The 28,000-nt window shown below is 43.9% G+C and overlaps 1 protein-coding gene across 1 annotated transcript in view; it reads right to left on the bottom strand.

Annotated features, from left to right (window-relative positions):
• Nucleotides 1-574: 574 nt before the first annotated feature.
• Nucleotides 575-28,000, bottom strand: part of HS3ST2 (heparan sulfate-glucosamine 3-sulfotransferase 2) — a 94,596-nt gene continuing 67,170 nt past the window's right edge. The window contains exon 2 of the mRNA XM_032606473.1: nt 575-1,955. Within this exon, the coding sequence (XP_032462364.1) occupies nt 1,337-1,955 (619 nt within the window). The 3' untranslated portion in view covers nt 575-1,336. The remainder of the gene's footprint in view (nt 1,956-28,000) is intronic.

Genomic DNA, 28,000 nt, shown 5'->3' with positions numbered 1-28,000 from the left:
ACATATACACACTACTATATCTAAAATAGATAACTAATAAGGACCTACTGTATAGCCCAGGGAACTCTACTCAATACTCTGTAATGACCTATACGGGAAAAGAATGTAAAACAGAGTGGCTGTATGTATACGTGTAACTGATTCACTTTACCGTACAGCAGAAACTCACACAACAATGTAAATCAACTATACTCTAATAAAAATTTTAAAAATAGAAGCTGGAAATCCATATTTTTATGCAAACACTCCCAAGTTTTAAATGTTGGAAATTATTTCAAAACATCCTGCTGGCCAAGCAGAAACATGTCTGATGTCCCATCAGCCTCTGGTTTGGCTTCACTTCAGATGTAAAGCTTAAACAGAGAGCTGACACCGTCAGACCATGTTTCAGAAAGAGGATGTCCCCACTGACCTCCCCAGGCTTTGCCAGCAAGAACCTCTTCTTCTCCCTCCTCCACCCCCTTCCTTCTTCCCTCGCTGCCCTCCCAGACCATCCCCAGTGCAGCCCCATCTTGCTTGGAGGAGCTGGATGAATGCGCCGTGCTCCAGGCCTGACAGAGAAAGCCCAGCCACGAGGACACGAGAGAGCCGTATTTATTTCACATGGACAAGCGTGATTCTGTCGCATGCTGAACATGAAAGCTCGCGTGAGGAAAGTACCCGTAACAGCAAAATTATGTGCCTTTGCCCACAGGGAGCAGGGAGAGTCACAGAGCGGTTTTCAAAGACAGTTCAAGCAGAGTTGAGACCACAGGCTTTGAAATCACTGGTTTATTTCATCAGCAAAGGGTCTGTCTCCTAAGGGTGGCCAGCGGGACACTTCCAGCTCTGTAATCTCGCCATGAGCTGCTAAGGTCAGGAGGACGAGGCTGGTCCCCCATCCATCACCCAGGGTGGCTCGGAGACTTAAGCTGAGAGGGGAGGTACATGCCGCTCGAAATTAACAAACCCACTCCGGGGTGGACGGTGACAGGGACAGACTGCTGTGTTCATAGCAACAGACCATCATCCCTTATAATATGTATCATAATTGGAAGACGCACTCCCACTCTTCCTAAAGCAATTTCCCAAGGCCTCTTAAGGGCTGAAGGGAAACCATTCAGAATTGACCGGACATGCCAGAGGCAGATCAGCTTTGCGTGGACAGACTGGGAGGGCTAGTGTCAGGGACCCCCCGTGGTCTCTTGGCCTTAGCTGGGCTCCCGGGTTCCAGGATGATGAAATCCGAGATGGGAACAGGGGTTGGAGCCTGGGTTCCCTGGGGGAAGAGGGTCAAGGGCTTTCAGGGCAAACCTCGCGGAAGAGACAAGTGGAAGAGCCCTGGCATCTCGATGGCTCACTCCCACCTGAAGTCCTGCCCAACAGTTTCATAAAATTTAATATTATAAGGTCTATAAAATTCCCGGAGCTGGTCTATCACTTCCGGATCGATCTGTACATGAGTTCTGCCTTTCGATTTGCCCAGGCATCGAGGCAGGAGGCTCGATTCTGTTTTTTTCAAGCAAGGGAATCCTTTGGTCTTGTTGAAGTAGAAGTGCTTGTCCGTGATGAGCCTCTTAATGCCCAGGAAGTCCTGGACCCGCCCCATCTCGCCGGCTGGGTCGGTGATGAGCCGCTCGCCGCTGACGAAGTGGATCTGGGCCAGCGGGAAGTAGCGCAGCCAGCTCTCCAGGTGCAGCGCGTACATGCCTATGCGGATGGCGTTCCAGGACACATCCACCAGGCCCAGCGTGCGGTTGCGGAAGGAGAGGCCCTCGAAGGTAGGGATGTCCGGCTTCTTGGAGAGCGTCTGCGTGTAATCGGAGATGGCGCGGGTCACGGGGTTCCGCACGACCACTATCAGCTTGGTGTCTCGGGACATGTTGAATATCCGGCGAGGGGCCTCTTGAGTGACGAAATAGCTGGGGGTCTTCTCCAGCGTGATCTGGCTCTCGAGGGTCCGGGGCATCAGGCTCCTGCGGGGCAGAAACGCACGTGATCAGCCAGGGCTCTGTTGGGGGCTTGGAGATCACTTCCCTCCTCCCAGCTCCCTGAAGCACCCGCCCCCTCACCAACGGGACATTTGAGGCTCACCTGCTCTCATTTGATGAAGAACCCACTTTAACTCTTGTTGACTTTGTTTTTTAGGTCTTTAACAGTTTGCTTTAAGACAAGAACCAACCTAAATGTCCATCAGCGTGAAATAAATAAATTGATGGAATAGCCAATTAATAGAGTTAGGTAGATCTGTGTGTACTCTTATGGAATGATTTCCAAGATTTAGTGCTTAAATGAAAAAAAGCAAGATACAACTTGTTTATCTCAGGAAAGATACCAAGAAACCAATCGAAGTAATTGCTTCTGGGGAGGGGACTTGAATGGGAGCAGAGCCAGGAGGTCAGGGATAAATGAGAATTCGTTTTTATTGTGTAATCTTTTACGCTGCTTGAAATTTTTATTGTGTTTATTACATATTAAAAAAATACAAAGGAAGCCACCGAATATTGTTCTGGCAAAAGATACTTCTCTAAGTATATTAAGAAAATCTTTTGTGGGGAGGAAAGGCATGCTTTGTAGGAATAACACGTGTTTTAGAAATGAGTTCTGATGTCCTTCCCTCCTTGGTATAAGACTGAAGAAGCACAGAACTGCGGGCTGGGGACCTCAGTCGGAAGCCCTAATGCAACCTCTTGCTCCCTTACTTTTTAATTTCCTGGTTCTTCTTAAGGTTTAAGGGAGGATAGTGGGACACGCTGATGTCTCCTTCTCAGGTGTGTCTCTTTCAGGCCCTTGTGAAGGAGAACACCTCTGGCTCCCAATCACTACAGTTTTCTCAAATAAAATAAAAATTTTGTTTTTATTTTTGGCTGCGTTGGGTCTTCGTTCCTGGGCGTGGGCTTTGTCTAGTTGCAGTGTGCGCACTACTGATTGCGGTGGCTTCTCTTGTTGCGGAGCACGGGCTCCAGTAGTTGTGGCTCGCAGGCTCTAGAGCACAGGCTTAGAGCACAGGCTCAGTAGTTGTGGTGCGCGGGCTTAGTTGCTCTGCGACATGTGGGATCTTCCCGAACCAGGGATCAAACCCGTGTCCCCTGCATTGGCAGGTGGACTCTTAACCACTGCGCCACCAGGGAAGTCTGCTACTTCTTTCTGAAGGTTGTGTTTTACCCTTAACCAGTTTTTCTTAATCCTGGCTGTTCATTAGATCACCCAAGAAAGTTAAAAAAAAAACCCACAAATGTCTGAGCCCCATCCTAGACCAACTGATTAAAAATATTTGGGGGTGGGTTCCTTTCTGAAGCTCTTCAGATGATTCCAATGTGAAGGTAGGGGTGAGAACCACCAACACAGCATCCTTCCCCCACTCTTAACACTACGCTTCCCAACACCCACAGAATGCATCTTCACAGTCCTCTGGAATAGAGGCGCCTGGTACCTGGTCTTCTTCATCCCAGCCCCTATCGTCATCTCTTTTCAGTAACCTGGTCTTACAGTTCTTTGACCAAATATCTCCTTTTTCTCTTCCTTTTAGCAACTCTTTCTCATGGCCATACCATAGGTCTTGTCCTCGGAATTGCCCTAATTCTGAAAAGGTTCACGCTGAAATTCCACTCTAGGACTATGTTGTGGGTTGAATGGTGATCCTCCAAAAGATACCTCCACCCAGAATCTATGAATGTGACCTTATTTGGAAAAAGAGTCTTTGCAGATGGAAGTAAGTTAAGGATCTCAAGATGAGGTCATCCTGGATTAGGGTTCCTTGTGAGGAATATGCTTAGAAAAGAAGAGAAGGAGAGAAGAGATACACAGAGAAGGAGGCAATGTGATGATGAAGACAGAGCACGTAGTGATAGGTCTACAAGCCAAGAAATGACAAGCACAGTTGGCAGCCACCAGAAGCCAGGAGAGAAGCACGGAGCAGATTCTTCCTCAGAGCCTCCAGGAGGAACCAACCCTGCTGACAATTTGGTTTCAGAATTCTGGCCTCTAAAACTGTGAAAGAATAAATCTCCATTGTTTTAAGACATCCATTTTGTGGTCATTTGTTATGGCGGCCACAGGATACAAACACAGACTACAACCTCCTTTCTTTCTACCTTTACCACAGTTTCAGATTCATTGTATTGATACCCGATCTTCAGATTCATCTGTGATATTCTCGATTTCACTTTCTTCTAAACCTTCTCTGGACCCAGTGAAAATCATTTCAATAGCATCATCTCCACATCTAACCCTAACCCTAACCCTAACCGCCATCGCCATCATCCTCAACATTTATTTCTTCGTAATACTTGCTCTTCCAATCTCTAATGATGCATCTTGCCAACTTTTCATCCTTTCTAATTCTGTCTCTGTGTTGTCAAACAGCAGTAGAGAAAATTGCTGATCCTGACAGAGGATTGCTTCTCCTTTATATATTTATTAATTCTAGCTTAAATTGAGCCCTCAACACTGCTCAATAATCTTTGATGTTTTTTACATAATGATGCCCCCATCATTCCTCATAGTAAGTGTTCCAAATTCTCACCATAAACTGTCAACCATACTCAACCACCCTAACACACAACTAGCCTCCCACTACTCTAGAAAAGGATAAGCTGCCACCCCTCCACTCCTTCAGTCTTCCTCTCCTTCACCTTGAAAGTGACTATTATCCATCGTGAACCCCTCCCACTAATCTCAGAAGACAAGGTAGGCAAGGGCTCACCTGCCCACCTGTGCTGTCAGATCCCTTCCCCTACTGCCTTCCCTGCAAATCTACCCATTATCCCCTTGAATCTTCAAATTCTCTTTGCAGCTGGTAGATACGACTGATAATTTGCTTCTAGGCTCAGAGTCTATAATGCACCCTCATGGGTTGAAACTTTGAAAGTATTTATTAATACTGAGAAGGCCATTTTTTAAGTTGGATATCATTCTTGGCAAATAATCACAGGTGTACTTGAATAGAATTCTTTGGCCGGATTTTCTTAGACATCTGCCTGTAACATTTTACGACCTTGGCATACATTGTAATGAGGTTTTGGCCTTTATGACAAGAGTAGATGAAATTACATATATGTGACAGTGCATTTAAACTTAAGGACTTTCCAAACATCATGGGGGTTATTGATATCAGCACACAAAAAGTTGACCTGATAAGCCATTAAACAGATTTCTTCACAATATCCTTTTTTAAAAAAGATTTATTATTTATTTATTTATTTATTGGATTTATTTTTGGCCGCGTCAGGTCTTAGTTGCAGCATGTGGGATCTTCACTGAGGCATGCGGGATCTTTTGTTGCGGTGCGCAGGCTTCTCTCTAGTTGTGGCACGCGGGCTTCTCTCTAGTTGTAGTACACAGGGCGCGTGGGCTCTGTAGTTGTGGCACACAGGCTTAGTTGCCCCATGGCATGTGGGATCTTAGTTCCCTGACCAGGGGTCGAACCCAAGTGCCCTGAATTGTAAGGCAGATTCTTTACCACTGAACCATCAAGGAAGTCCCTCTTTGCAACATCCTTTGATACGCTAAAGAACATCCAAGAGAGGAATTGAAGGTGCAGCATTTCCAAAGCTTATGTGACCAAGGAGCTGTGAACTTTTGCCAGGAGCACCAATTGACACACCTTTCTGTTACCAGTTTGGGAAATTCTGACCAATTCCAGGGATCTTCAGAGTGTCACATCATTCCCCCAGCTGTGCACCGAAGTGAAGTTCCACCCTTCTAATTCCTAATTGGCATATCAGCTACAAAACCAAATTACAGATACTAAGGAAGATACAAACACCAGACTGTAAATAACATGACACCAAGGTCATCACGTCGTGAGTCAAACGTGTACTCCAAATTTTCTCTATCCCACCAAAGGACACCCCTATATATTTATTTCTCATTCGGTCACTGGAATAGAGCACAGGAGGCCTTGGGATGATAATGTACAAGGAGACCATATGGACACACACCTCCCTGCTCTGTGGTGGGAAGGGGCCATTAGGCGTTTCCTTAAGGCTCATTTTTCCTCCTTATGTCATTGTTCAAATTTTGCTGATTTGTTTCCAGCTGCTAACAAACAGCTGAACTTTTCTCTCACCCTGTAACCCTTTTAAGCTTCAGCGTCCTTTTCTGTGTAGCTCTGCAAAAATTACTGAAAGAATGGTCTAACGCTCATCATTTGGACTACCCCCCATCTGTTATTTTAACCTGCTAAGCAACAATTTCCACCACATCTGGTGGCAGCTCCCAGATTTTTTAAAGGAACCACCACTCCTGCTTTAGATAAAAGCTTAGCAGGCCAAGGGGAGGGTGCATGACTGAAGTTAGGTTAATTAGTGCCAATTGTGTCATAAAGACAAAAATGTGTCGTAAAGACTGAAAGTGGACTGAATCTTCCAACCAGACACAGGAGCATGGAAGAGCCTCCCTATCGGTTTCTTTTACCAAATCTCTTCAGCTCTCTGGGTTCTTGCCCTTTCTGAGACCTGCTTTTCCCACTCTCCTCTGTATTCTGTGAGTTACTGCACATCCTTCTAATTTGTTTGTTTGTTTGGGGGCTACTTTAAGTTAGAGTCCGTTTCTGTTGTTTGCAACCCAAGAACTCCAACGTGTCGTACACAACTTGGCTTCCTCTCTGTGGAAGCTACACTCACCTCTACTTGATTATAAACTCCATGAGGGTGGACAGGTGCACCTTATTTGCATCTATATCTGCAAAGTCTACCACAGCCATGGCACAAGTAAAGTCTCCATCAATATTTCTGAGGTTACATGAAGCCAACAACCTAATCCAGTTATGCAATGAGGCCATCATCCCTTTTCACATTCTCAACTCTCTCCAAACCACCGGGAACCTTCCCAGGAGTCTATCTCCCACTTCTCTTATTCTACATGATCTTCCTGGATGACCTCATTCCTTCCCCAGCCGTTAGCACTGCCCAGGAGCTGTCAACTCCTCACAAGCCAGTAACTGCAGCTCCAGCTTTCCCACACTATGGACTGGAACGTCCAGCTGTCTGTGGAGTGGACACCTCATCTCAACAACTGAACTCCCCATTTTCCTTCCAAGCTTACTTCTCTCTTTTGCCTGTTTGTGTAGGTGATATCACTGTGAATCCACTCACAAGGCAGAAAAACGTCAGAGTCATTTTTGACCCCTTCTCATATCTAATGTCTGTCGTTCTTGTAAGTTCTCAAGTTTCCCCCTCCCCCTCCCCCAGCACTCATACACCACAGATTTTTCTCTGACCTCCATGCTTCTACTCTCGTCTCCCTTTCAATTTATTCTGCAGTCTGTGTCCACCAGGGAACTCCTTCTCAAGCAAATCCAATCTTGTCAACCATCAGTTATTCTTTTGAAGAAAGCCCACATTCCTTGACCTGGTACTCAAGGCTGCTGTCTACCTTTCCAGAATTTATCTCTTGCCACCTCCTGGCAATCTGACGCTTATACTATGCTGGACACAAAATCCACTCCCCAAACACATCCTGCTCTTTCATATGTTTTGCACTTGCTGAGTTTTTGTTTTTTTTTTTAAGACTCTTGATCATCTCTCTTGTCTCTTTCACCCTGGTAAATGTCTACTCATCTTTCCAAGTCCAAAGGAAAAGTCATATCCTCTGTGAACCCTTTCTTGTAATTTCTTGGCACTTCCTGCATCCAACTACTAAGACCTCACCCCATTGTGTAGAACTTACTAGGTATCCATCCATTTATTTCCACAGATCATCAGCATCTTGGGTGTGTTTCTTGTTCGTTTGTGCCTTCCTAGCACAATACCTGGCATGACATAGGTGCTCAATAAATTGATCAAAGATCCAGTGTCAAAGGTAGGTGGCTATTCAGAGGTTATCTCGAGTCCTCAGAAGTTACCAGTGTTTACCTTAGGAAGTTTGGCCTTTTCTTGGCATTCTGGCCTTGGGCAGAGGAAGGTTCCAGCAGATAGTCCTGGGGCGAGGGGATCGCCGTGCCATTTTAAAAATTTCATCATGGCCATACGTGCTCAGGCTCACAGGCTGAGGGGAATCCAAGCTCTGCTTCAATCAAAACCTCCCAATAGGGCTTCCCTGGCGGTGCAGCGGTTGAGAGTCCGCCTACCAATGCAGCGGACACGGGTTCGTGCCCCGGTCCGCGAAGATCCCACATCCCGCGGAGCGGCTGGGCCCGTGAGCCATGGCCGCTGAGCCTGCGCGTCCGGAGCCTGTGCTCCGCAACGGGAGAGGTCACAACAGTGAGAGGCCCACGTACCGTAAAAAAAAAAAAAACCCCAAAAAACCTCCCCATATATGAAGGTAAAATGAGATAGAAAGGAGCACATCTTGTGCCATTTCTGTTTTGCCATCTGCACTCTGTCCTTTGCCCCAGGCTCCCTCTAATGTTGAAAGAGGACAGGGCTGTGGTCACCTGTAGTGTGGCTGGGAGAGGAGGAGTTGGGGAAGTCAAGCTGGACTCTGGGACCACCTGGAGGGCTTTGGAAATATGTAAATAACCCCACACCAGACTAATTAAATAAGAATCTCTGGGTGGGCGCGGAGGCCTTGGTACCTGCAACTTTAAAGCTCCTCAGATGATCCCAGTGGGCCCCCCAGAGCTAAGAACCATGGCTGAGGACTGCATGTTCCTTTAGCCGCATAGCCTTCAATATGGTAGCTCAGGAGTATCACCTGGGGGTGTGCCTTAAAGAGTCCCAGTACGTTCAGCTTCAGTGGGTTTGGGGTACAGCCCAGGAGCCTACATTTTTAACAAGCCCCCTGCCCCAGGACTCATGATCAAAGAAGCTTGGGAAGCACAGCCTTAATAAAAGTCACCCTCATAAGTAACACGATGGCGCTCATTGCTACCTAAGATGTTATATATTTATTTGATGGATGTCTCTGCCCACCCCTGCCCCGAGCCATAGACTGGAAGTTCCAGAAGAAGAGTGTTGCTGTGTGTCTTGTTCATGGCTGTGCTCTCAGCACCTAGGAGATGGCTGGCACTCGGTAGGGGCGTAGTCAATATTTGCTGAAGAGAAAAAATAGAAAGGCAAGTTTTGTTTCCCAAGTCTGGGAACAACGAGGAAGAAGCATATTTGTGTGTGCCGGTGGAGATGTGTGCACGAAAGTCCGTATTTTATCTTCTCCCTAATGGAAAAATCACAGACTTCTGCGGCCCTTACCGAAAAAAGACACACACACACACACACACACACACACACACACACACACACACACAAAATCCAAACACTCACTTGTCAGCTTGAGGCTCTCTGGAAATGGCATTTTCTGACCCACCCAGTGGGACAGAGACAGCTTCTGTGGCTCCACTGTCCACAGAGGGACGTGCTGTGCAGGGCCTCTGAGCAGGACCGGTACACCCCTGATTATCACTGATAGGGTTCTCTGGAAGATTTCATTTCCTGCTAAATCTGTACACTCTGTGTATGTGTTCTAAAAGGCCTGACTGCCTGGGGGACTTCAGTGATTTATTAGCTCCTAGCTGGGTAACCAGGCTCCTTGAAAAAAAATAATTGCAGTCTCCAGAGGGATAATTAGGAGGGAAAGAGGAGGGGAAAGGCTTTCTTGCAAGAAGCTCGTTCTTAAAACTAAACCTAGAGGGGTGGGATGGGGGGGTGGGAGGGAGACGCAAGAGGGAGGAGATATGGGGATATATGTATACTTATAGCTGATTCACTTTGTTATACAGCAGAAACTAACACAGCATTGTAAAGCAATTACACTCCAATAAAGATGTTAAAACAAAACAAAACTAAACTAAACTAAACCTGCTCACCCGCTACATGCTGGCTGAGCGCAGGCACAGCCTGTGTAGCATAGCTCACAGCCACCGTGAGCGTAGAAATGAGGCCCCTCTGGCATCGTGGCAACTCCTCCTTCCAAGTCCACAGCCCCAAATCCTTACATTGATGTGACACAGGAGGAAACCGCTGAGTCCCAGCCTGAACCCCATCAATAATTCTTCAGTGCTCACAGGATAAAGGCCTAAACTGGATTTATGTGGCTCATCTTGATCCAGCCCACAGCCACCCTGGGCTCTGGCCAGACTGGACTCTTCAGGGTTCTCCCCCGAAACTGCATTTTTCATGCTAAGGGACCTCTGACATGTTTTGCTCTCTGGGGGAAGGCTCTGTAGCCTATCAGGCAGAATTTCTTTATCTCTCAGCTCTTAGCTCGTCATCACCTCCACCAGGGAGCCTTCCCTGATTGTGCCCTTATTATTTCCCCCTTCCCAGGAGTTAGGCAATTTGTTACCCTTGTGATTCCATGGTAGTCACTACAGACACATCCCATTTTTTACACATTATCTGCATCTGTCATCACCCTAGAGTGTTAGGTCACGGAAGGCAGGGATCACCACTGTCAGATCTCTATCAACAGGGCCTGTCCTGTGCTTGGTACGCATTCATGTATTCATTGGACAAGGATTTATCGAGCACCTGCTGTATGCCAGGATACAAAGACAGGCATGGTGTAGTCTCTGTCCTCAAGGAGTTAACAGTCTTGTAAACCCCAGGGGTAAGGGGGCTCCCTTTTCTCAGTGTGAGGGGCTGCACTGAACTTGGCTTCCCAGTAGGGCTGGTGGCTTCCTCCTCTGCCAGGAGGGGCCATGCCTGAACCCAGTCTCTGACAGTCATCAAGGCCCCCAGGGGCTGGACAGCTGGCTTTCCCAGATAACTTCTGTACACAGCTGGCACCTCAGCCCAGCCTAGCTGGTGTCCTAGTAGTTTGATTGTCCCTCCAGCTGACAAGGCTGTTCTCACCCCTGCCCTATAAGAAGGGAAGCTGATGTAGGTGTCGGGGCAGAGTCCCTTCCCTGGAGCATAAACCCACAGCTGGTCCAGGCTCTGGTATGTCCCTCAGGGTGATGGTGAGAAGACAGAGTAACCCCTTGCCTGCCTCTTCTAGTGCAAGTTTCCCCAGTGACGCTTATTCATTTTTTTTTTTTTTAAGATTTATTATTTATTTATTTATTTTATTTTTGGCTGTGTCGGGTCTTAGTTGCGGCATGCGGGATCTTCACTGAGGCATGCGGGATCTTTTGTTGTGGCACGTGGGCTCTTTGTGGCATTGCTCGAGTTTCTCTCTAGTTGTGGCGTGCAGGCTCTGTAGTTTGTGGCACGCAGACTCTCTAGTTGAAGGGCGCGAGTTCAGTAGTTGTGGTGCGTGGGCTTAGTTGCCCTGCAGCATATGGGATCGTAGTTCCCTGACCAGGGGTCGAACCCGTGTCCCCTGTATTGTAAGGCAGATTCTTTATCACTGGACCACCAGGGAAGTCCCCCCAGTGACACCTATTCTTTCACCCATACTTTGCGCATTATGGAATTTGTCTTGAGTCCTGCCATGTGACCGATGGAGACAAGAAAGGGATCATTCTGGGCTTCCCTGGTGGCGCAGTGGTTGAGAGTCCGCCTGCCGATGCAGGGGACACGGGTTCGTGCCCCGGTCCGGGAGGATCCCACATGCCGCGGAGCTGCTGGGCCCATGCGCCATGGCCACTGAGCCTGCGCGTCCGGAGCCTGTGCTCCGCAACGGGAGAGGCCACAACAGTGAGAGGCCCGCGTACCGCAAAAAAAAAAAAAAAAAAAAGAAATGGATCCTCCTTGCCTGATATATCCTAGAGATGTTCGGAGGGCAGTGGGCTACTTTAGCAGCTGGTTGTGAGTATAGGATTTGGAATCAAAGAGACCTGAGTTAGAGTTCTGCCACTTGCTAATCAGAAGAAATGGGCACACGGCTTACTTCACTTCGCATAATGTCCTGTGGGTTCATCCACATTGTCACAAATGGCAGGCGTTCCTTCCTTTTTTATGGCTGAGTGAAATAAGCCAAGCACAGAAAGACAGATATCAATACTACATGATTTCACTTATAGGTGGAATCTGTATGTCGAACTCATAGAACCAGAGAGTAGAATGGTGGTTGCCAGGGGCGGGGGTGTAGGGTGGGGAAATGGGGAGACGTTGGAAAAAGGGTACAAACTTTCAATTATAAGATGAATAAGTTCTGGGGATCTAATGCATAGCCTGGTGACTACAGTTAACAATACTGTGTGGTACACTTGAAATCTGTTACAAGGGTGGGTCTAAAGTGTTCTCACCACACGCATACAAACATGGTAACTATGTGAGGTGATAGATACGTTAATTAACCTGACTCTGAAAATCGTTTCACGATGTAAACGTATATTAACTCATTATGGTGCATGCACACATCATACATCAGCCATACACATAGTCTGCTACAGACTGAACGTTTGTGTTCCCCCCATCCCCACCCCAAATTCGTACGCTGATGCCTTAACTCCCAGTGTGATGGTATTTGGAGGTGGGGCCTGTGGGAGTAATTAGGACTTGAGCGTGGAGGCCTTAGTGCCCTTATAAGAAGAGACATGGGAGAGATGATCTCTCCCTCTCTGCCACGTGAGGACACAGTAAGAAGGCATCCGTCCATAAACCAGGAAGTGAGTCCTCACTGGGAACCAAATCGGCTGGCACCTTGATCTTGGACTTCCAACCTCCAGGCGGTGAGAAATAGCTTTCTGTCATTTAAGCTCCGTGGTCTATGGCATTTTTGTTATAGCAGCCGGAGCTGATAGAGCCGGGGTCATTGATGCCTTCGATGTGACCGAGGGCCAGATGCGGTTCTCAGCTCTGTGTATGAACCACTGCCCTCAGCCTTCACATTAACTTCCTGAGGCCGGTACTCTCACTATTCCTGTTTATGGGCTGAGGAATCTGGGACACAGGGAACTAAAGTCAGTCACCAAAGCGATGCAGCAAGTTGCAAAATCTGGATTCAAGCAAGTGTGACTCTAACACTAGAAGAAAACATGAGAATATAAAATTAATCTTGGCACAAGGACAGCCTTTCTAAGCATGAGACAAAACTCATGGAGGAAAAGACTGAAAAGTTAGATACATAAAAAATGGAAGTCTTTGGGATGGAAAAATACTGTAAATAAAATAAAGGGAAAATGACTCACTGGAAAAATATTTGCAGATATAAGATAGGGAAACAAAGGATGATTTCATATATTTTTAATATCTATATACGTGTTTATATGTTTTATATATTTTTTCAAAGTTCTTGCAAATTAATAAGAAAAAGAGCCAGCTGGTAGAATAAAGGAACACAGGCTGTGAAAAGTTAACAGCAAAAGAGCTACCTATGGGAAATATATACATGAAGAGACACTCCATCTCTCTTAAAATTAAAGAAATGCAAATTAAAACTAAGATGAGATCATATTGTTCACCTATAAGACTGGAAAATATACTTTAAAAAATTATAACCGAGGGGCTTCCCTGGTGGCGCAGTGGTTGAGAGTCCGCCTGCCGATGCAGGGGACACGGGTTCGTGCCCCGGTCCAGGAAGATCCCACATGCCGCGGAGCGGCTGGGCCCGTGAGCCATGGCCGCTGAGCCTGCGCGTCCGGAGCCTGTGCTCCGCAACGGGAGAGGCCACAGCAGTGAGAGGCCCGCATACCGCAAAAAAAAAAAAAAAAAAAAAAAAAATTATAACCGTTATTGCTGGCAAGAGCGTGTAGAACTAACTACTTGCCAATATTGGAGGGAGTGTAAATCAATGCATCTTTAGGAGGACAATTAGATATTATCTACCCAAATGTAAAATACACATAACCTTTAACCCAGCAATTCCACTTCTGGAAATTTAGTTGTGCAAGTGTGTAAAGACCTGTGTGCAAGAATGTTTGTTGCAGTATTTATGGCAGGGATGGGGAGGTATCCACCAAAGATCCCTGCTCCTCACTCCATAGTGTAGCTCTGTCTCTAGAGGGCGGTGGCCCAGCCAGGGACTACGTTTCCCAGCACCTCCTGCATCCAGGTGGGGCCCTGTGACTGGTTCTATGTGTGTTACCTCCAGACCCAGGTGCTTACAAAGTAGGTGTGTCCTTTTCATTTTCTTTTCCATCTACTAGCTAAATGCAGAGAACTCTGAGGCCCTAGATGGTCCAAAATGTAGAAGGGGCATGAAGACCCCTTATAACTGGGAAAACAACCCCCTTGGACTACCATGAGTAAGACATACACTTTTCTCTTGGCGTTTGTTACAGCAGCTGGCATTGACCTAATGACTGAAACACTGTTTGTAGCAGAAAGAGACCAGAACAACCTACATGTCTATTGGTAAGAAGCTGGTTAAATAAAGACAGACAATAGCTTATTTTGTGGCTGGTAAAAAAATAAGCTGGTTCTATAGATATTGACACAAAAAGGAGTCCAAGATGTATTCTTAAGTGAAAAAAAAAGCAAGATGCAGAACAGCGAGTTCAATATGCCCCTATTTACATACAAAATATACGCATAGATGCCAGTATGGATATGCATATACCATCTCTAGAAAGATACACAGTAAATTGTCAGCAGTGATCACCTTGGGGGACCTGGATGGCCCGTGGTATAGGATGGGCTTTTTTTCCACCTTTATCTTTCTGCACTCATTGGATTTCTTTTCCTTTGCCATGAGCATGCATTGTTTGTAGTTTAAAAAAACTAGCTAATAAAAAGCTATGTTAAAAAATCTCCATTGATATTGTTTAGGGAGAAGATAGCCTGCATGGAAACAGTTTTGAGGAGTGAGGGGGAGGAAATGTGTCTGGAGGAGCTGGGGTGTGGGTGAGAAGCAAAGATGAGGAAGGCCGGGAATTCACAGCTCTGCTCTCCAGAATCTTGGCTCGGAAAGGAGGGAGGGTGACCGTGGGCATTGAATGAATGGATTTTGCTGCTGCACGTAGAGTTCTGATAAGTTTCCAGGCAACTGGACCTCAATTTCTCAGGTGCCATCAGGCTAGTCTGGCCTGACCATGGGCACACTAGCAGGGCACCTTCTGCGGGTGACTCTGGGTCTCTCACCTTCTCTCACTGTCTGGGCTTAGCTCCTTCCCCACACTAAGCCTACCCTCCCTTTTCCCCAGGAGTGGGTCCCTTAAGTCAGCCCTTCTCACACTTGGAGGCACATTTGTAACACCTGGGGGTCTTGTGGAAAGGCAGATTCTGATTCTGTAAGTCCAGCGAGGGGGCCAAGATTCTGCATTTCGAACAGGCTCTGCAGTGAGGCTGACAGGCTGGTCCATGGCCCACAGGCTGAGTAGCCAGGTCCTGGCCAGCCTGGCATGAACTGCATAGCCAGTGAATGTTTATGCACTAAATGGAATTGGCTAATGGATATTGGATGACGAACTGTAGATGATGTGAATTCAGAAAACCCAGATTGGAGGCCCAGCTTTTCCATTTCCTGGCCTTGTGACTTTCATAGTAGTTTCCCCAGCGCAACAGGTGGATGATGAGAAGGTGGGCTTCCCCTGGCTGCTGTGAGATCTAAGCTGGATGAACACATGAGGGGCCCATGTAAACCATAAAGCACTGTACCATGAATGGATTCCTCTTTCTCTACTTAATTTTCCCGCTCTCGTTTAAGTCTTTTCTTTTTTTTTTTGTTCTTTCATTTATTCAGTTATTTTTAAAAATTGAGATATAAAAGACATATAACTTTATATTAGTTTCAGGTGTACAATGTAATGATTCAACGTACATATATATTGTGAAATCATCACCATTAGAAGTCTAGTGGACATCCATCACCACACAGACTTACACACAGAGTTACCTTTTTTCCTCACGATGAGAACTTGTAAGAGCTACTCTCTTAGCAGCTTCCACATATGCTATAGAGTATTATTAACTATAGTTACTGTGCCATAGTGCTTGTCTTTCTCATTTTCAAAAAGCCAATCATCTGTCCCTTCGTGCTCTCCTGCTACAGCCCTATATAGCTCCTTTTCTTCCCAAAGTTCATGAAATAAAGCTCAATGGTTCTGGGCTTCCCTGGTGGCGCAGTGGTTGAGAGTCTGCCTGCCAATGCAGAGGACACGGGTTCGTGCCCCGGTCCGGGAAGATCCCACATGCCGCGGAGCGGCTGGGCCCGTGAGCCATGGCCGCTGAGCCTGCGCGTCCGGAGCCTGTGCTCCGCAACAGGAGAGGTCACAACAGTGAGAGGCCCGTGTACCGCAAAAAAAAAAAAAAAAAAAAAGCTCAATGGTTCTACTTTCTCACCTCACATTCATCCTCAACTTGTCACATCTGCCTTCTTCCTCCTCACCCGCTTAAAGCAGCTCTCTCTGAGCACATCCATAAATGCCGGTGCCATTTTGTCCTGGCCTTGTTTTAACTTTCTGTGGTATCTGAGGCATTAGCCCACTCCTTGCTTCTTGAGGAATATGTTCTTTCTTGGCTTTGAGAACACAAGGTCTTGGTTTCCTTTTTACCCCTCTTACCAGTCCCTCTCCATATGTATTTCAGTTATTTTTCCCGCACTTATCACTTATCTCTTTATGTCTCACTTAATGGCCCCACCATCCACCAGTTGCCCCAGCAACACTCACATCTAATCTATAACCAAATCCAACTGGTAACCTCTCACCCAGTCTCTTCTGACATTGGTCCCTGCCAGCTTAGGACCCATCACAGCATCCTCGTTCATGGTCGGAGCTCAAGGAGCAGCTCAGCATCCTTCTCTAGGTAGACTCTGCTTGCCAGCATCCATTCAGAGCCAGCTTGCTCCACCAAGTGGCCCCAAGGCTACCAGGGGTGGTACCAAGGGGTGGCTTAGGGGACCTTCATCCTCCTTGCAGTCTCCTGAAATCAATCTAAGTGAAAACAGATGGAGGGGAAGAAGGGAAAGTGCTGCTGGAGAACGTCTGAAACTGGCAGGATGGCTGCATTACAAATACCTTATTCTTGACACAAAGGGGGCCTCAGCACAGCCAGCAAATTCCACCACGTTCCTCTGGCCAACTCGCTGTCCCATTCTGCGCAATGACTATCTCAGACCTTTTCCATTCTCTGCAAATGATCAAAGCCAGCCCTTTTCTGTCCCTCTCAGCAGATGAGCTCGCACCATGGAGAATAGAGAAACTGTTAGCATGAAACATCTTCATGATCCTGCTGCCAAACACATAAAATTTTCCACACTGACCAGCCAAGGATGGAGATGGTCAACCCGGTGGCCTTCGGATGCTAGTCCCCCAGGCCTGTGCGTCTCCACCTCCCTTCACCTCCCAGTGTTCCCTGCCTGCAGTGTCCACGGAGGCCCACCTTCCACCTGTGCCTGGATCCATGCTAAGGACCTGTCAGTCCCCACCAAATCTGAATGCATCCCAGGTATCTGCAAATACCCCAGCCAAAGACTGGATGAATCAGTGAGTTCATCTTATTTTTTAACACCAAGCTTTACAATGTCACACTCCAGAGTCCCTATGGCTACTAAATTTTGCAGGGTTGAGCTCCACAAGCCTGCCCCCACTTCCTGCAGCATAACAGTGCCCCCTGGTGGGAGGTGACCTAACTGCAGCTGGTGGCGGCAACACCTCTTGCCTGGTCCTCCACAATTCCGTCGCTTCCCTGGGAGACGTTAGCCACCATCAGGAGTTCTTTCCATTTTGTCTCCGGGAGAGGCAGGTGTATCAGAATATACGAAGCCCAGTGGTTGCAAAGGTGAGCAGGGCATGGCTTTCTGATCGTGCAGGGAGTAAGGAGAGCAGTGCTGTTGAGCAAGACACTGGGGAGTCAGCTGCTCGAATATCATCCAGGCCAAAGCCGCATGTATGGTTACTGAGTCAACAGAACATCTACAGGGTCCAGGTCTCACCCAAACTGTGCAAATCTGGATTCTTGTCCAGGCTGTGGTGTAGAATGGTCCAGCTCTGCATTTCAGTTCTGGAAGGCATTCAGGACACCTTGCAAGATGAGATAGCAGACATTCTCAAATCCTTCAGTCCTACCCTTTCCTGCCTCCAGGGATTTTCTGCTCTTTCTGCCTAGAACACTCTCCCCTGACTCTTCCATGGCTCAGTCCTTCTCATCCTCAGGTCTCTGTTCAAATGTCACCACTCTCAAATGTCACTCTCTAAACCCCATGGTTTATTTCCCTCCTCGCACTGAGCACAACCTGTAAATCTCTTGCATATCTGTTTGTTTATCTATTGCCTTTCCCCCAGTTAGTCTGCAAACCCCATCAGGAAGGGATGCTGGCTTCCTTGCTGAGTGTGGAGTCTCGGTCCTTGTCACTGGGCCACACCACCACAGGCAGTCAAAACAGCATATGACTCATGCTGGTCAAATGAATAACAGGGGAAGAATCAAAGCCAAAGGGCAAGAAGACCTGGGCGCCTTGAGAAAATGCAGCAGCCTGAGCTCTTTAGAAAGCGTTTCCCAAAGTGCAGTCACATATAGTCTCTGGTATGCAAGTGATTCATGGGTGAAAGTTACATTTTTGTAAAACAGTTTTGTGTTTATTTTAATGCATTTTAGAAAATTAGAACTAGAAGATCATCTATATTTAACAGATTTCACTGCTTAGGATGAGGCTTAAATATGCAGTGAGCATAGAAAATGTGACTCGATCTAAAGACGAAAATTAAGTAAATAGTACAAATGGTGCGTGAATATGGAAAAAAGGTGATCCTTATAATGACTCAAGTTTGGGAACCTCTGGCTCAAAACAATGTTAGTTTGGCCAAAAGAAATCCAAGCCAGACATAGACTCATTCAACAGATAAGTATTGAGTACCTACTGTTTGCCAGCCATTGCTGGTGCCGAGGCCATGGCTCTAAGTAAAACAGATGTAGCACTTGCCCTCATGGAGCTTCTGGTCTGGTGGAGGACATAATGAACAAAAAATAAGCAAATATATAATTACAATTTGGGGTGGAAGAAAAGATGAGCAAGTGTAACGAGGGAATTGAGGGGTCGAAGAAACCCCAGAGTGGACATTTGAGCAGAAGTTCAGGAGATGAGTACCGGCTTGGATGAAAAGACCATACGATGAAATGAGAAAAACAATAGGGTAAGACAAAACAGGTATGGATGAGGTAAGACGGTACTGTAGAGAATCTAAAAATGCACTAGCAAAATACACTGACAGAAATCGAGAGTGGAACTAGCAACGTAGAAAATAAAAATCAGAACAAACTTGAGCCTCATCTTGGGCTTCTCAAGTAAAGATCCACAAGATTGAACTGTTGGGAGAAAAGATGACATGGAAGACAGAGTAGTCGTAGGCAACGAACAGTTTGCGATGTTACTGAAGAGGAAACCTGAAACAAATTGGACAGAGCTATTGGCAAAGATTTCATTAAATAGACACTTCCAGAGATAAAAGATGGCAATGTGGGCAGATCAAAAGGCCAGAGTAGTCCAAACAAAATAAAACTTACATCAGTGAACCCATCCATCCATCCATCCATCCATCCATCATCTATCTATACAAGCATGCGTCAGGTCAAACATTTAACCTTATACGTAAAATGCAAACGTTTTATAAGTATTATATATACCCAGGATGGATAAAGCAAAGAAAACAGTTTTTCTACAAATTCAAGCCAGATAAGGACTTTGTAGCAGCAGTAAATGCTAGAAAACACAAATCATCATTCATAGAGTTTTGCAGAAAAAAAAATTGTTACTTCCAATACTTAGTAGTTAGACAATTTGCCTGTGAAGGCAAAAGAAAAGCACTATAAGATAAGCTTGAAAAGCATTCCACCTCTTTCTTCGAAAAGTTTTCTGAAGATAAAAGCAGTGACCTGAGTGATGGTGTGAAGGAACTGGGGAAAGGGAAGTTGACTATAAAAGGATAGAGACTGGGATTGAAGACAGCACAGAGTCTAAAGAATTAATACATTTAGCTCTTAATGTCAATAGTTTTCTTTAAAAATTAGATGTAAAAGGTAATAATTTATACCCCAATACAGGTGAAAAAATTAATAATTTCATCAATCAAATTCAAGATCCCAGGTTAAATGAACACAGACTGAGAAATTGGCAATAGAGGACGAGGGGGAGGGAAGGGGCAGAGGGAAAGCACAGGAGATCCTTTACCAGAAGGTCCCTCCTACTCATTTGCTCTATTAGAGAAAAATACTATGAAGAATTAAAAACAGGACATGCATCCTTCAAAACATTGGAAAATAGAAAAGCAAAGTAAATGCAGCTCCTATAACAAAAGAGACAGGAAAGGAAAAAAGAGCCAAAATTGTAGAGCAAGATGACAGAAGTGCAGAAGTAGGATTGACTGTGTTAATATTCAAAATCGCTGGAAATAGGCTAAACCCCATACTTTAAAAAAATGACAACAATAAAGGTTTCTCATTCTCGCATAAAACCTAGTCAGTCATATTTGTGTTTATAAGACCACCCAGAACACAGGGGTGGAAACATTTTATATGAAAATGGAGGGATTCAGATGCAGCAGGAAAACGCCAGTCTAAAGAAAGCTAGAGTCACGTTCTTAACACCAGAAAAAGTAGAATCCAACGCAAAAGACATTAAATGAGACAAAGGGCATCATTTAATATTGATAAAGGGCCCAATTCATGGTAGTGCGTTCATATAACGTGGGGGAATCACAGTGTTCATCTCTCTTCCTTCTCTGGTCACCACTAAGTTGATAATGAATGGATAAAAGGTATAAAGTCAAAATATCAAGAGAATGGGTGAAGAGTTGGTGGCAGACAAGGAAGAGAGACTTACTTTTGGAAGAAGGGAGGCTGACTTATGAGGGGTATTGGTCTTGGAAAAGAAAGCTGAAACTTAAGTGGCTGCAGAGAGGAGGGGGTGTCACTATTGAGAAGAAAGTGGAATCTTCCAATAGCTCTGGAATCGGAGGCACCAGGGACCCTGGTGGGGTGAGAGAGCAGAAGCACAGTCAGTGTTACAGGTCTCTAGAACGAGCAGCTGGACCTACAGAGCTTCCCCCAGCCCTACAGCCGGCTGGAGCCACTTTTCCTAGTAGGGCAGTGATGGGGAGATTATCTTGTGGCGCTATTAAAACAGGTGGCCCCCAGACACTGGCCAAGGTGAAGAGGGGGGCGAGACACCTGCCAGAATGCTGGCAGGCAGCTTATCTACCTCAAGCTGACAAGTGAAAGATCCCTCTTGAGAGAAACTGACCAGTCAAGATTTCAAGTAATATCTACCAAAGCACAATTTATTAAGAGAAAAGCTGCCACATCCCATTGAGATCCATATCATTACATGTAATACAGAATCATAACTCAGTGCAGAAATAGGTCAAAAGGAAAAATGATCCTCTCAACTGATTCTGAAAAGGCACTTAGTAAATTCAACATCCATCACTAATAAAGAAAAAAATTACCTTAAGAAACCAGGAAGGCTGCATCTTTAACATGAAAAAGAATATCCATCTCAAACCCACAGGGACTTGTATGTTGAAGGATGAAATAGTGCCAGTAGCTAACTTAAAAAAAAAGTTCTTATTGAAGTATAGTTGATTTACAATGTTGTGTTAATTTCTGCAAAGTGACTCAGTTATACACACATACATATATGTATTAGTTTTCATATTCTTTTCCATTATGGCTTATCACAGGATATTGAATATAGCTCCCTGTGCTATACAATAGGACCTTGCTGCTTATCCATCCTATATATAATAGTTTGCATCTGCTAATCCCAAACTCCCAATCCTTCCCTCCCCATCCTCTTCCCCCTTGGCAACCACAAGTCTGTTCTCTTCAATAGCTTACTTTTATTGAGAGCCGCGTGGCAGGCATGGTTCTAAGTATTTTCATATCTATTATCTCATTTAAATCTCACCACAATATCACTAGGTAGGTATTTGTATTAACCTTGTTATTCACATAAGGAAATTTGGTGCAGAGGAATAATCTGCCAAAGACCCAATGTACTAATTGGTGAAGCCAGGATGTAAACCCAAGGGTTTTGATTCTAGTTGTATGTGCTGTAACCTCCAGGCTATGAGTCTCGTTAAAGTCAGGCAAGACAAAGATGCCTGCTAACACAATTGATATTTAAGATTGTTCCATATTGTATACACAGTTCAATTAAAACTTTAATAAATGGAGAGATGGGAAATCATAATATTAGAAAGACATTCATACTTCTCAAATTAATCTATAAATCAAATGTAATACCAATCCAAATCCCAAGAGGATTTTAAAAATTGAATTTGACATTACAATTATAAAGTTTCTTTTGGATGAATAAATTAAAAATAAGAGCCAATGCATTGTGTTAGAAGGAAGAATCATGGGAAGGAAGCTACAGTGTCACACAATATATATTATAAAGCTGTAGTAATTAAAACGGTGTGGTTCTGGCTCAGAAACAGGCAAATGGATTTATAGAACAGAATACAAAATCAGAAATAAACACAGCTACATAAAAAACACATGATAAAGGTAGTATTTCAAGGCAGTTGGGAAATTACACATTATTGGGACTTTGTTGGGAAAATTAGGTGATTAAGCTGGGAAAAATGTAGTCAGATTTCCTCATTTACATCTGTACCAATATTAATTCAAATTGAATGAAACATTTCAATGTTAAAAAGAAAACAATGGGGTAAGAGATTAAAATATCAGTAAATATGTATATATTCTTGAGAATTGGGAAGGCTTTATAACCATGATATCAAAGAAGAAAGAAAGAAAGAAGTTAAAAGCTAAAGTTTTGGGGAATTCCCTGGTGGTCCAGTGGTTAGGACTCAGGGATCTCACTGCTGGGACCCCGGGTTCGATCCCTGGTTGGGGAACTAATATCCCACAAGCCGCGAGGTGAGGCCCAAAAAAAAAAGTTAAAGTTTTGGAAGACAAAAAAAGTAACCATAAGGAAAAATAAAATGCAAAAAAGCAAATGGTGTTCCAGATATGATAGACAAATATTTAGTATCTTTACTAGAGTTTTTATAAATCAATAAGAAAGACACCCCAACAGAAAACTGAGGAAAAGACATAAATGATTCCTGAAAGAAGATATAAAACTGGCAAAATATTAAAATTCATTAGATATCAAAGAAATACAAATTCAATCCAAATAAGATAGCATTTTGACCTATCACAAAGTTATTATTTAGTGTTATCCATGGTGCATAGAAATATGCACTCTCATACAATGCTAGGTTTGCAAATAAGTTGAAAGTAGTAGATGCAAACTATTACATATAGAATGGATAACCAACAAGGTCCTACTGTATAGCACAGGGAGCTGTATTCAATATCCTGGGATAAACCATAATGGAAAAGAATATAAAAAAGAATGTATATATGTGTATACCTGAGTCACTTCGCTGTACAGCAGAAATTAACACAACATTGTAAATAAACTACACTTCAAAAAATAATTTAAAGGAAGGCTCTTGTTAGAATTTAGCCTGTTGAAATGTTAAGATATTTGTATAAAGATGTGTTATAAGGGTGCTCAACACAGTATTCTTTATTTAAAGTGGTGAACTAACAGAAACAACCTAAATACGCACAATACTATAATGATTAAATGATGGTATGTATATGCATTTTGAGAAACGCTAAGCTGTGATTATAAATAACTTTTCAGAAAATGTTTAAGACACGGGAAAATGCTGGTATTAAACTGGTAGTTTGAAAAAAAGAAGTTAGAAAATACCATATTACACATGATAACTGGTCTTCTCTGTGTGTGTGTGTGTGTGTGTGTGTGTGTGTGTTTGTGTGTGTGTGTTTGGATATCAAAAGCAAGGACACAGTTACCCCTGGATATTCTGGTCTCCTCTACTTCTCCCAACTATGTATAAAAATATACGACCTGCTGTTCTTGATGACTTTTCCTGAAAGATGTGTAGATAGAACAGACTGTTCTTCATTTGATATTTATACAAAATCCTTCCCAGTTTTGCTCCCAAAGCATTTATAAATTCTAAATAGGAAACTTCAGTACAGAGATATGGTCCATTTCAGCCAAACAACTTATAACCACAACTTCAAAGAAAAGACTGAGGTGTACATGCATAGTTATATTGGATGCTACGTAAGAGCATGGTAGAGTGGGCCTCTGGGAAGGGAAACCAGGAGACTAATGGCTGGGAGGAAACTCCATTTTCATTACACATCCTTTGTGTATCCTTTGGCTTTTTTGTCAAGTGCATTTTTTCTTCAAATGAAGAATGCAGAAGAGGAAAAAATACAGGCATTGGAGCCAGACATGTCTAAGTTTGAGTCTCTGTTTTGCCACTTATTTGTGTACAGCCTTGGGCAAGTAACTGTCCTCTCTCTGAGCCTCAGTATCCCCAATAAAGGGTAGAAAATAAACCTTACTCTGCAGGATTGTGGAAAGGATTGGAGGTGATGCATGGAAATTTCCCCATGTGTTGGCTGGTGCATAGTAGGCGCTTGTTAGCTGTGGCTATTATGATTAATCTTGTACCTGCCTGAGACTGTAGGCAGAGCTGAAGCAGAATGTAATTATCCATGTTGGAACAAAGCCAGGATACCTGAACCTTGCAAAACATGCTGTTGAATGTCCAATCAAGATATGTAAGTACACACAGCCACAGAACATACCCAGTGCTTTCCCCCAGGGTTCAAGAAGTAAAATGCATTTCACCATGGTACATCTGCTCGTTTTTTTAAATTCCACAACTAATTAACCAGAATCCTCATCAGCCATCTCCATGTGGATTAACTAAACATGTCAGCAAACCCTGGCCCTTTTCTGTTAAACACAGGAAATTTCTTCTCCCCACCAGTGGTTCCAGCAAGATGCTGACTGCAGGGGGAGTTGAACTGCAAAGTCTAACCTTCATTTAACCCACTGTAAGGCATTTCTCATGCAGTAGGTCAGTTTGATAGCTCCTCAACATTAGGAAGGCACAATATCTTAGTGGTTAAACCTACAGTCCCTGGAGTTGGTCTGACATGGCTTTTAATTCTGCTTGATCATCTCTTAACTGACAAATCACGGGTAAGTTATTTAACCTCTGTAAACCTCAGTTTTTTCCATCTGTTAAATGGGGCCAATTATGGTGCCTACCTCATAGGATTCTTGTAATAATTAAGGGTGAAGATGGATGAGCATTAAAGGTATTTTGCACAATGTCTGGTGCTAGGCAAGGCCTCAAGAAATGATAACAAAACAAAGATATATGTGCTTTTGCATTAGAAGATTCCAGGGAAGGATCATGTCCTCATGCAGGCAATGGGGAAGTCACCTACTGCAGAAAGATGTATGTAGCTGAGCTCTCTTTAAGGAGCCCTGTAATGACCAGAAAAAGCACTCACAAAGAACATGCACATTGTCCTCTGTGTTAAGTTTATAAATAATTTGCTTATCAAATATCCTAAAAAGGAAAATGCGAGGAAAACAGTTTAAAAGTATGCTTGCATCATGGTCAAAAACATTTCATTGGTTTTCAAAGAAAAAAAAAAAAAACAATGCTCCTTTAAGAAGAAAATCCTTTTAGAAAAACCCAAAGTCTGGTTATTACTGTGATTATCTAATTGTATCTCTCATATGTCAACATTTTTCAAGGGGTGGGATGTCATGTAAATGTAACTAATTATTATTTAATTCCAACCACTTATGTGAAAAGTACTTTTCTGATTAGCAAGGCGGTCAAAGGAGAGATGTCAGAATCTTTTTTTCTCTTTCTGATTGTACAAGATTGTTGTGGAGGAGATGTGGATTTGTCCTTATTATATCAAGAACCTTGACATGGAAGAAGGTAGTCACCATTTAAATGCTATATCTTGAATCAAACCTAAGAATAGCCATTGTGGCGGTCCCACCCCCTGTGCCCAGAATGGAGCCTGTGTTTCCACAGAGCTGGAACTCCTGGCTCAGGGTCTCTTCCCTCCACTGTCACTGAACTGCCCCCGAGCCCAAGGGGGGGGCGGCCAAATTGAGGCTGCTGGCTCTGGACGGGCCTCAGCAGCTGAAGCTGCAACAGGCCTGGGGACCGCGGAACAGCCGTGTGGATGACAGGCTCTTGGTGCTCCAGCCAGGCATCAGGGTTGTGCCTCTGAGGTGGGAGCGCCAAGTTCAGGACACTGGTCCACAAGAAACCTCCCAGCTCCACGTAATATCAAATGGCGAAAATCTCCCAGACATCTCCATCTCAATGGCAAGACCCAGCTCCACTCAACGACCAGCAAGCTACAGTGCTGGACACCCTATGCCAAACAACTAGTAAGACAGGAACACAACCCCACCCATTAACAGAGAGGCTGCCTAAAATCATAAACAGGCCACAGACACTCCAAAACACACCACCAGATGTGGACCTGGCCATCAGAAAGACAAGATCCAGCCTCATCCACCAGAACACAGGCACTAGTGCCCTCCACCAGGAAGCCTACACAACCCACTGAACCAACCTTAGCCACTGTGGACAAACACCAAAAACAATGGGAACTATGAACATGCAGCCTGCGAAAAGGAGACCACAAACACAGAAAATTAAGCAAAATGAGAAGACAGAGAAACACATAGCAGATGAAGGAGCAAGATAAAAACCCACCAGACCTAACAAATGAAGAGGAAATAGTCTAGCTGAAAAAAATTGAGAATAATGATAGTAAAGATGATCCAAAATCTTGGAAACAGAATGGAGAAAATACAAGAAACGTTTAACAAGGACCGAGAAGAACTAAAGAGCAAACAAACAGTGATGAACAACACAATAAATGAAATTTAAAATTCTCTAGAAGGGATCAATAGCAGAATAACTGAGGCAGAAGAACGGATAAGTGATCTGGAAGATAAAATAGTGGAAAAAACTACTGCAGAGCAGAATAAACAAAAAAGAATGAAAAGAATTGAGGACAGTCTCAGAGACCTCTGGGACAACATTAAATGCACCAACATTCGAATTATAGGGGTCCCAGAAAAAGAAGAGAAAAAGAAAGGGACTGAGAAAATATTTGAAGAGATTATAGTTGAAAACTTCCCTAATATGGGAAAGGAAATAGTTAATCAAGTCCAGGAAGCACAGAGAGTCCCATACAGGATATATCCAAGGAGAAACACGCCAAGACACATATTAATCAAACTATCAAAAATTAAATACAAAGAAAAAAAATAAAAGCAGCAAGGGAAAAACAACAAATAACACACAAGGGAATCCCCATATGGTTAATAGCTGATCTTTCAGCAGAAACTCTGCAAGCCAGGAGGGAGTGGCAGGACATATTTAAAGTGATGAAGGAGAAAAACCTACAAGCAAGATTACTCTACCCAGCAAGGATCTCATTCAGATTTGACAGAGAAATTAAAAACTTTACAGACAAGCAAAAGCTAAGAGAATTCAGCACCACCAAACCAGCTTTATAACAAATGCTAAAGGAACTTCTCTAGTCAGGAAACACAAGAGAGGGAAAAGACCTACAATAACAAACCCAAATCAGTTAAGAAAATGGTAATAGGAGCATGCATATCAATGACTACCTTAAATGTAAATGGATTAAATGCTCCAAACAAAAAATATAGACTGGCTGAATGGATACAAAAACAAGACCCATATGTATGCTGTCTACAAGAGACCCACTTCAGACCTAGAGACACAACAGACTGAAAGTAAGGGGATGGAAAAAGATATTCCATGCAAATGGAAATCAAGAGAAAGCTGGAGTAGCAATTCTCATATTAGACAAAATAGACTTTAAAATAAAGACTATTACAAGAGACAAAGAAGGACACTACATAATGATCAAGGGATCAATCCAAGAAGAAGATATAACAATTATAAATATTTATGCACCCAACATAGGAGCACCTCAATACATAAGGCAAATGCTAAGAGCCATAAATGAGGAAATCGACAGTAACACAATCATAGTAGGGGACTTTAACACCCCACTTTCACCAATGGACAGATCATCCAAAATGATAATATATAAGGAAACACAAGCTTTAAATGATACATTAAACAAGATGGACTTAATTGATATTTCTAGGATATTCCATCCAAAAACAACACAAAACAGTTTCTTCTCAAGTGTTCATGGAACATTCTCCAGGATAGATCATATCTTGGGTCACAAATCAAGCCTTGGTAAATTTAAGAAAATTGAAGTCATATCAAATATCTTTTCTGGCAACAACACTATGAGACTAGATATCAATTACAGGGGAAAAATCTGTAAAAAATAAAAACACATGGAGGCTAAACAATACGCTACTTAATAACCAAGAGATCACTGAGGGAATCAAAGAGGAAATCAAAAAATACCTAGAA

Source organism: Phocoena sinus, chromosome 15 (assembly GCF_008692025.1).
Source record: "Phocoena sinus isolate mPhoSin1 chromosome 15, mPhoSin1.pri, whole genome shotgun sequence".
NCBI classification, from domain to species: Eukaryota; Metazoa; Chordata; class Mammalia; order Artiodactyla; family Phocoenidae; genus Phocoena; species Phocoena sinus.
This window is presented reverse-complemented; position numbering and strand designations above follow the sequence as displayed.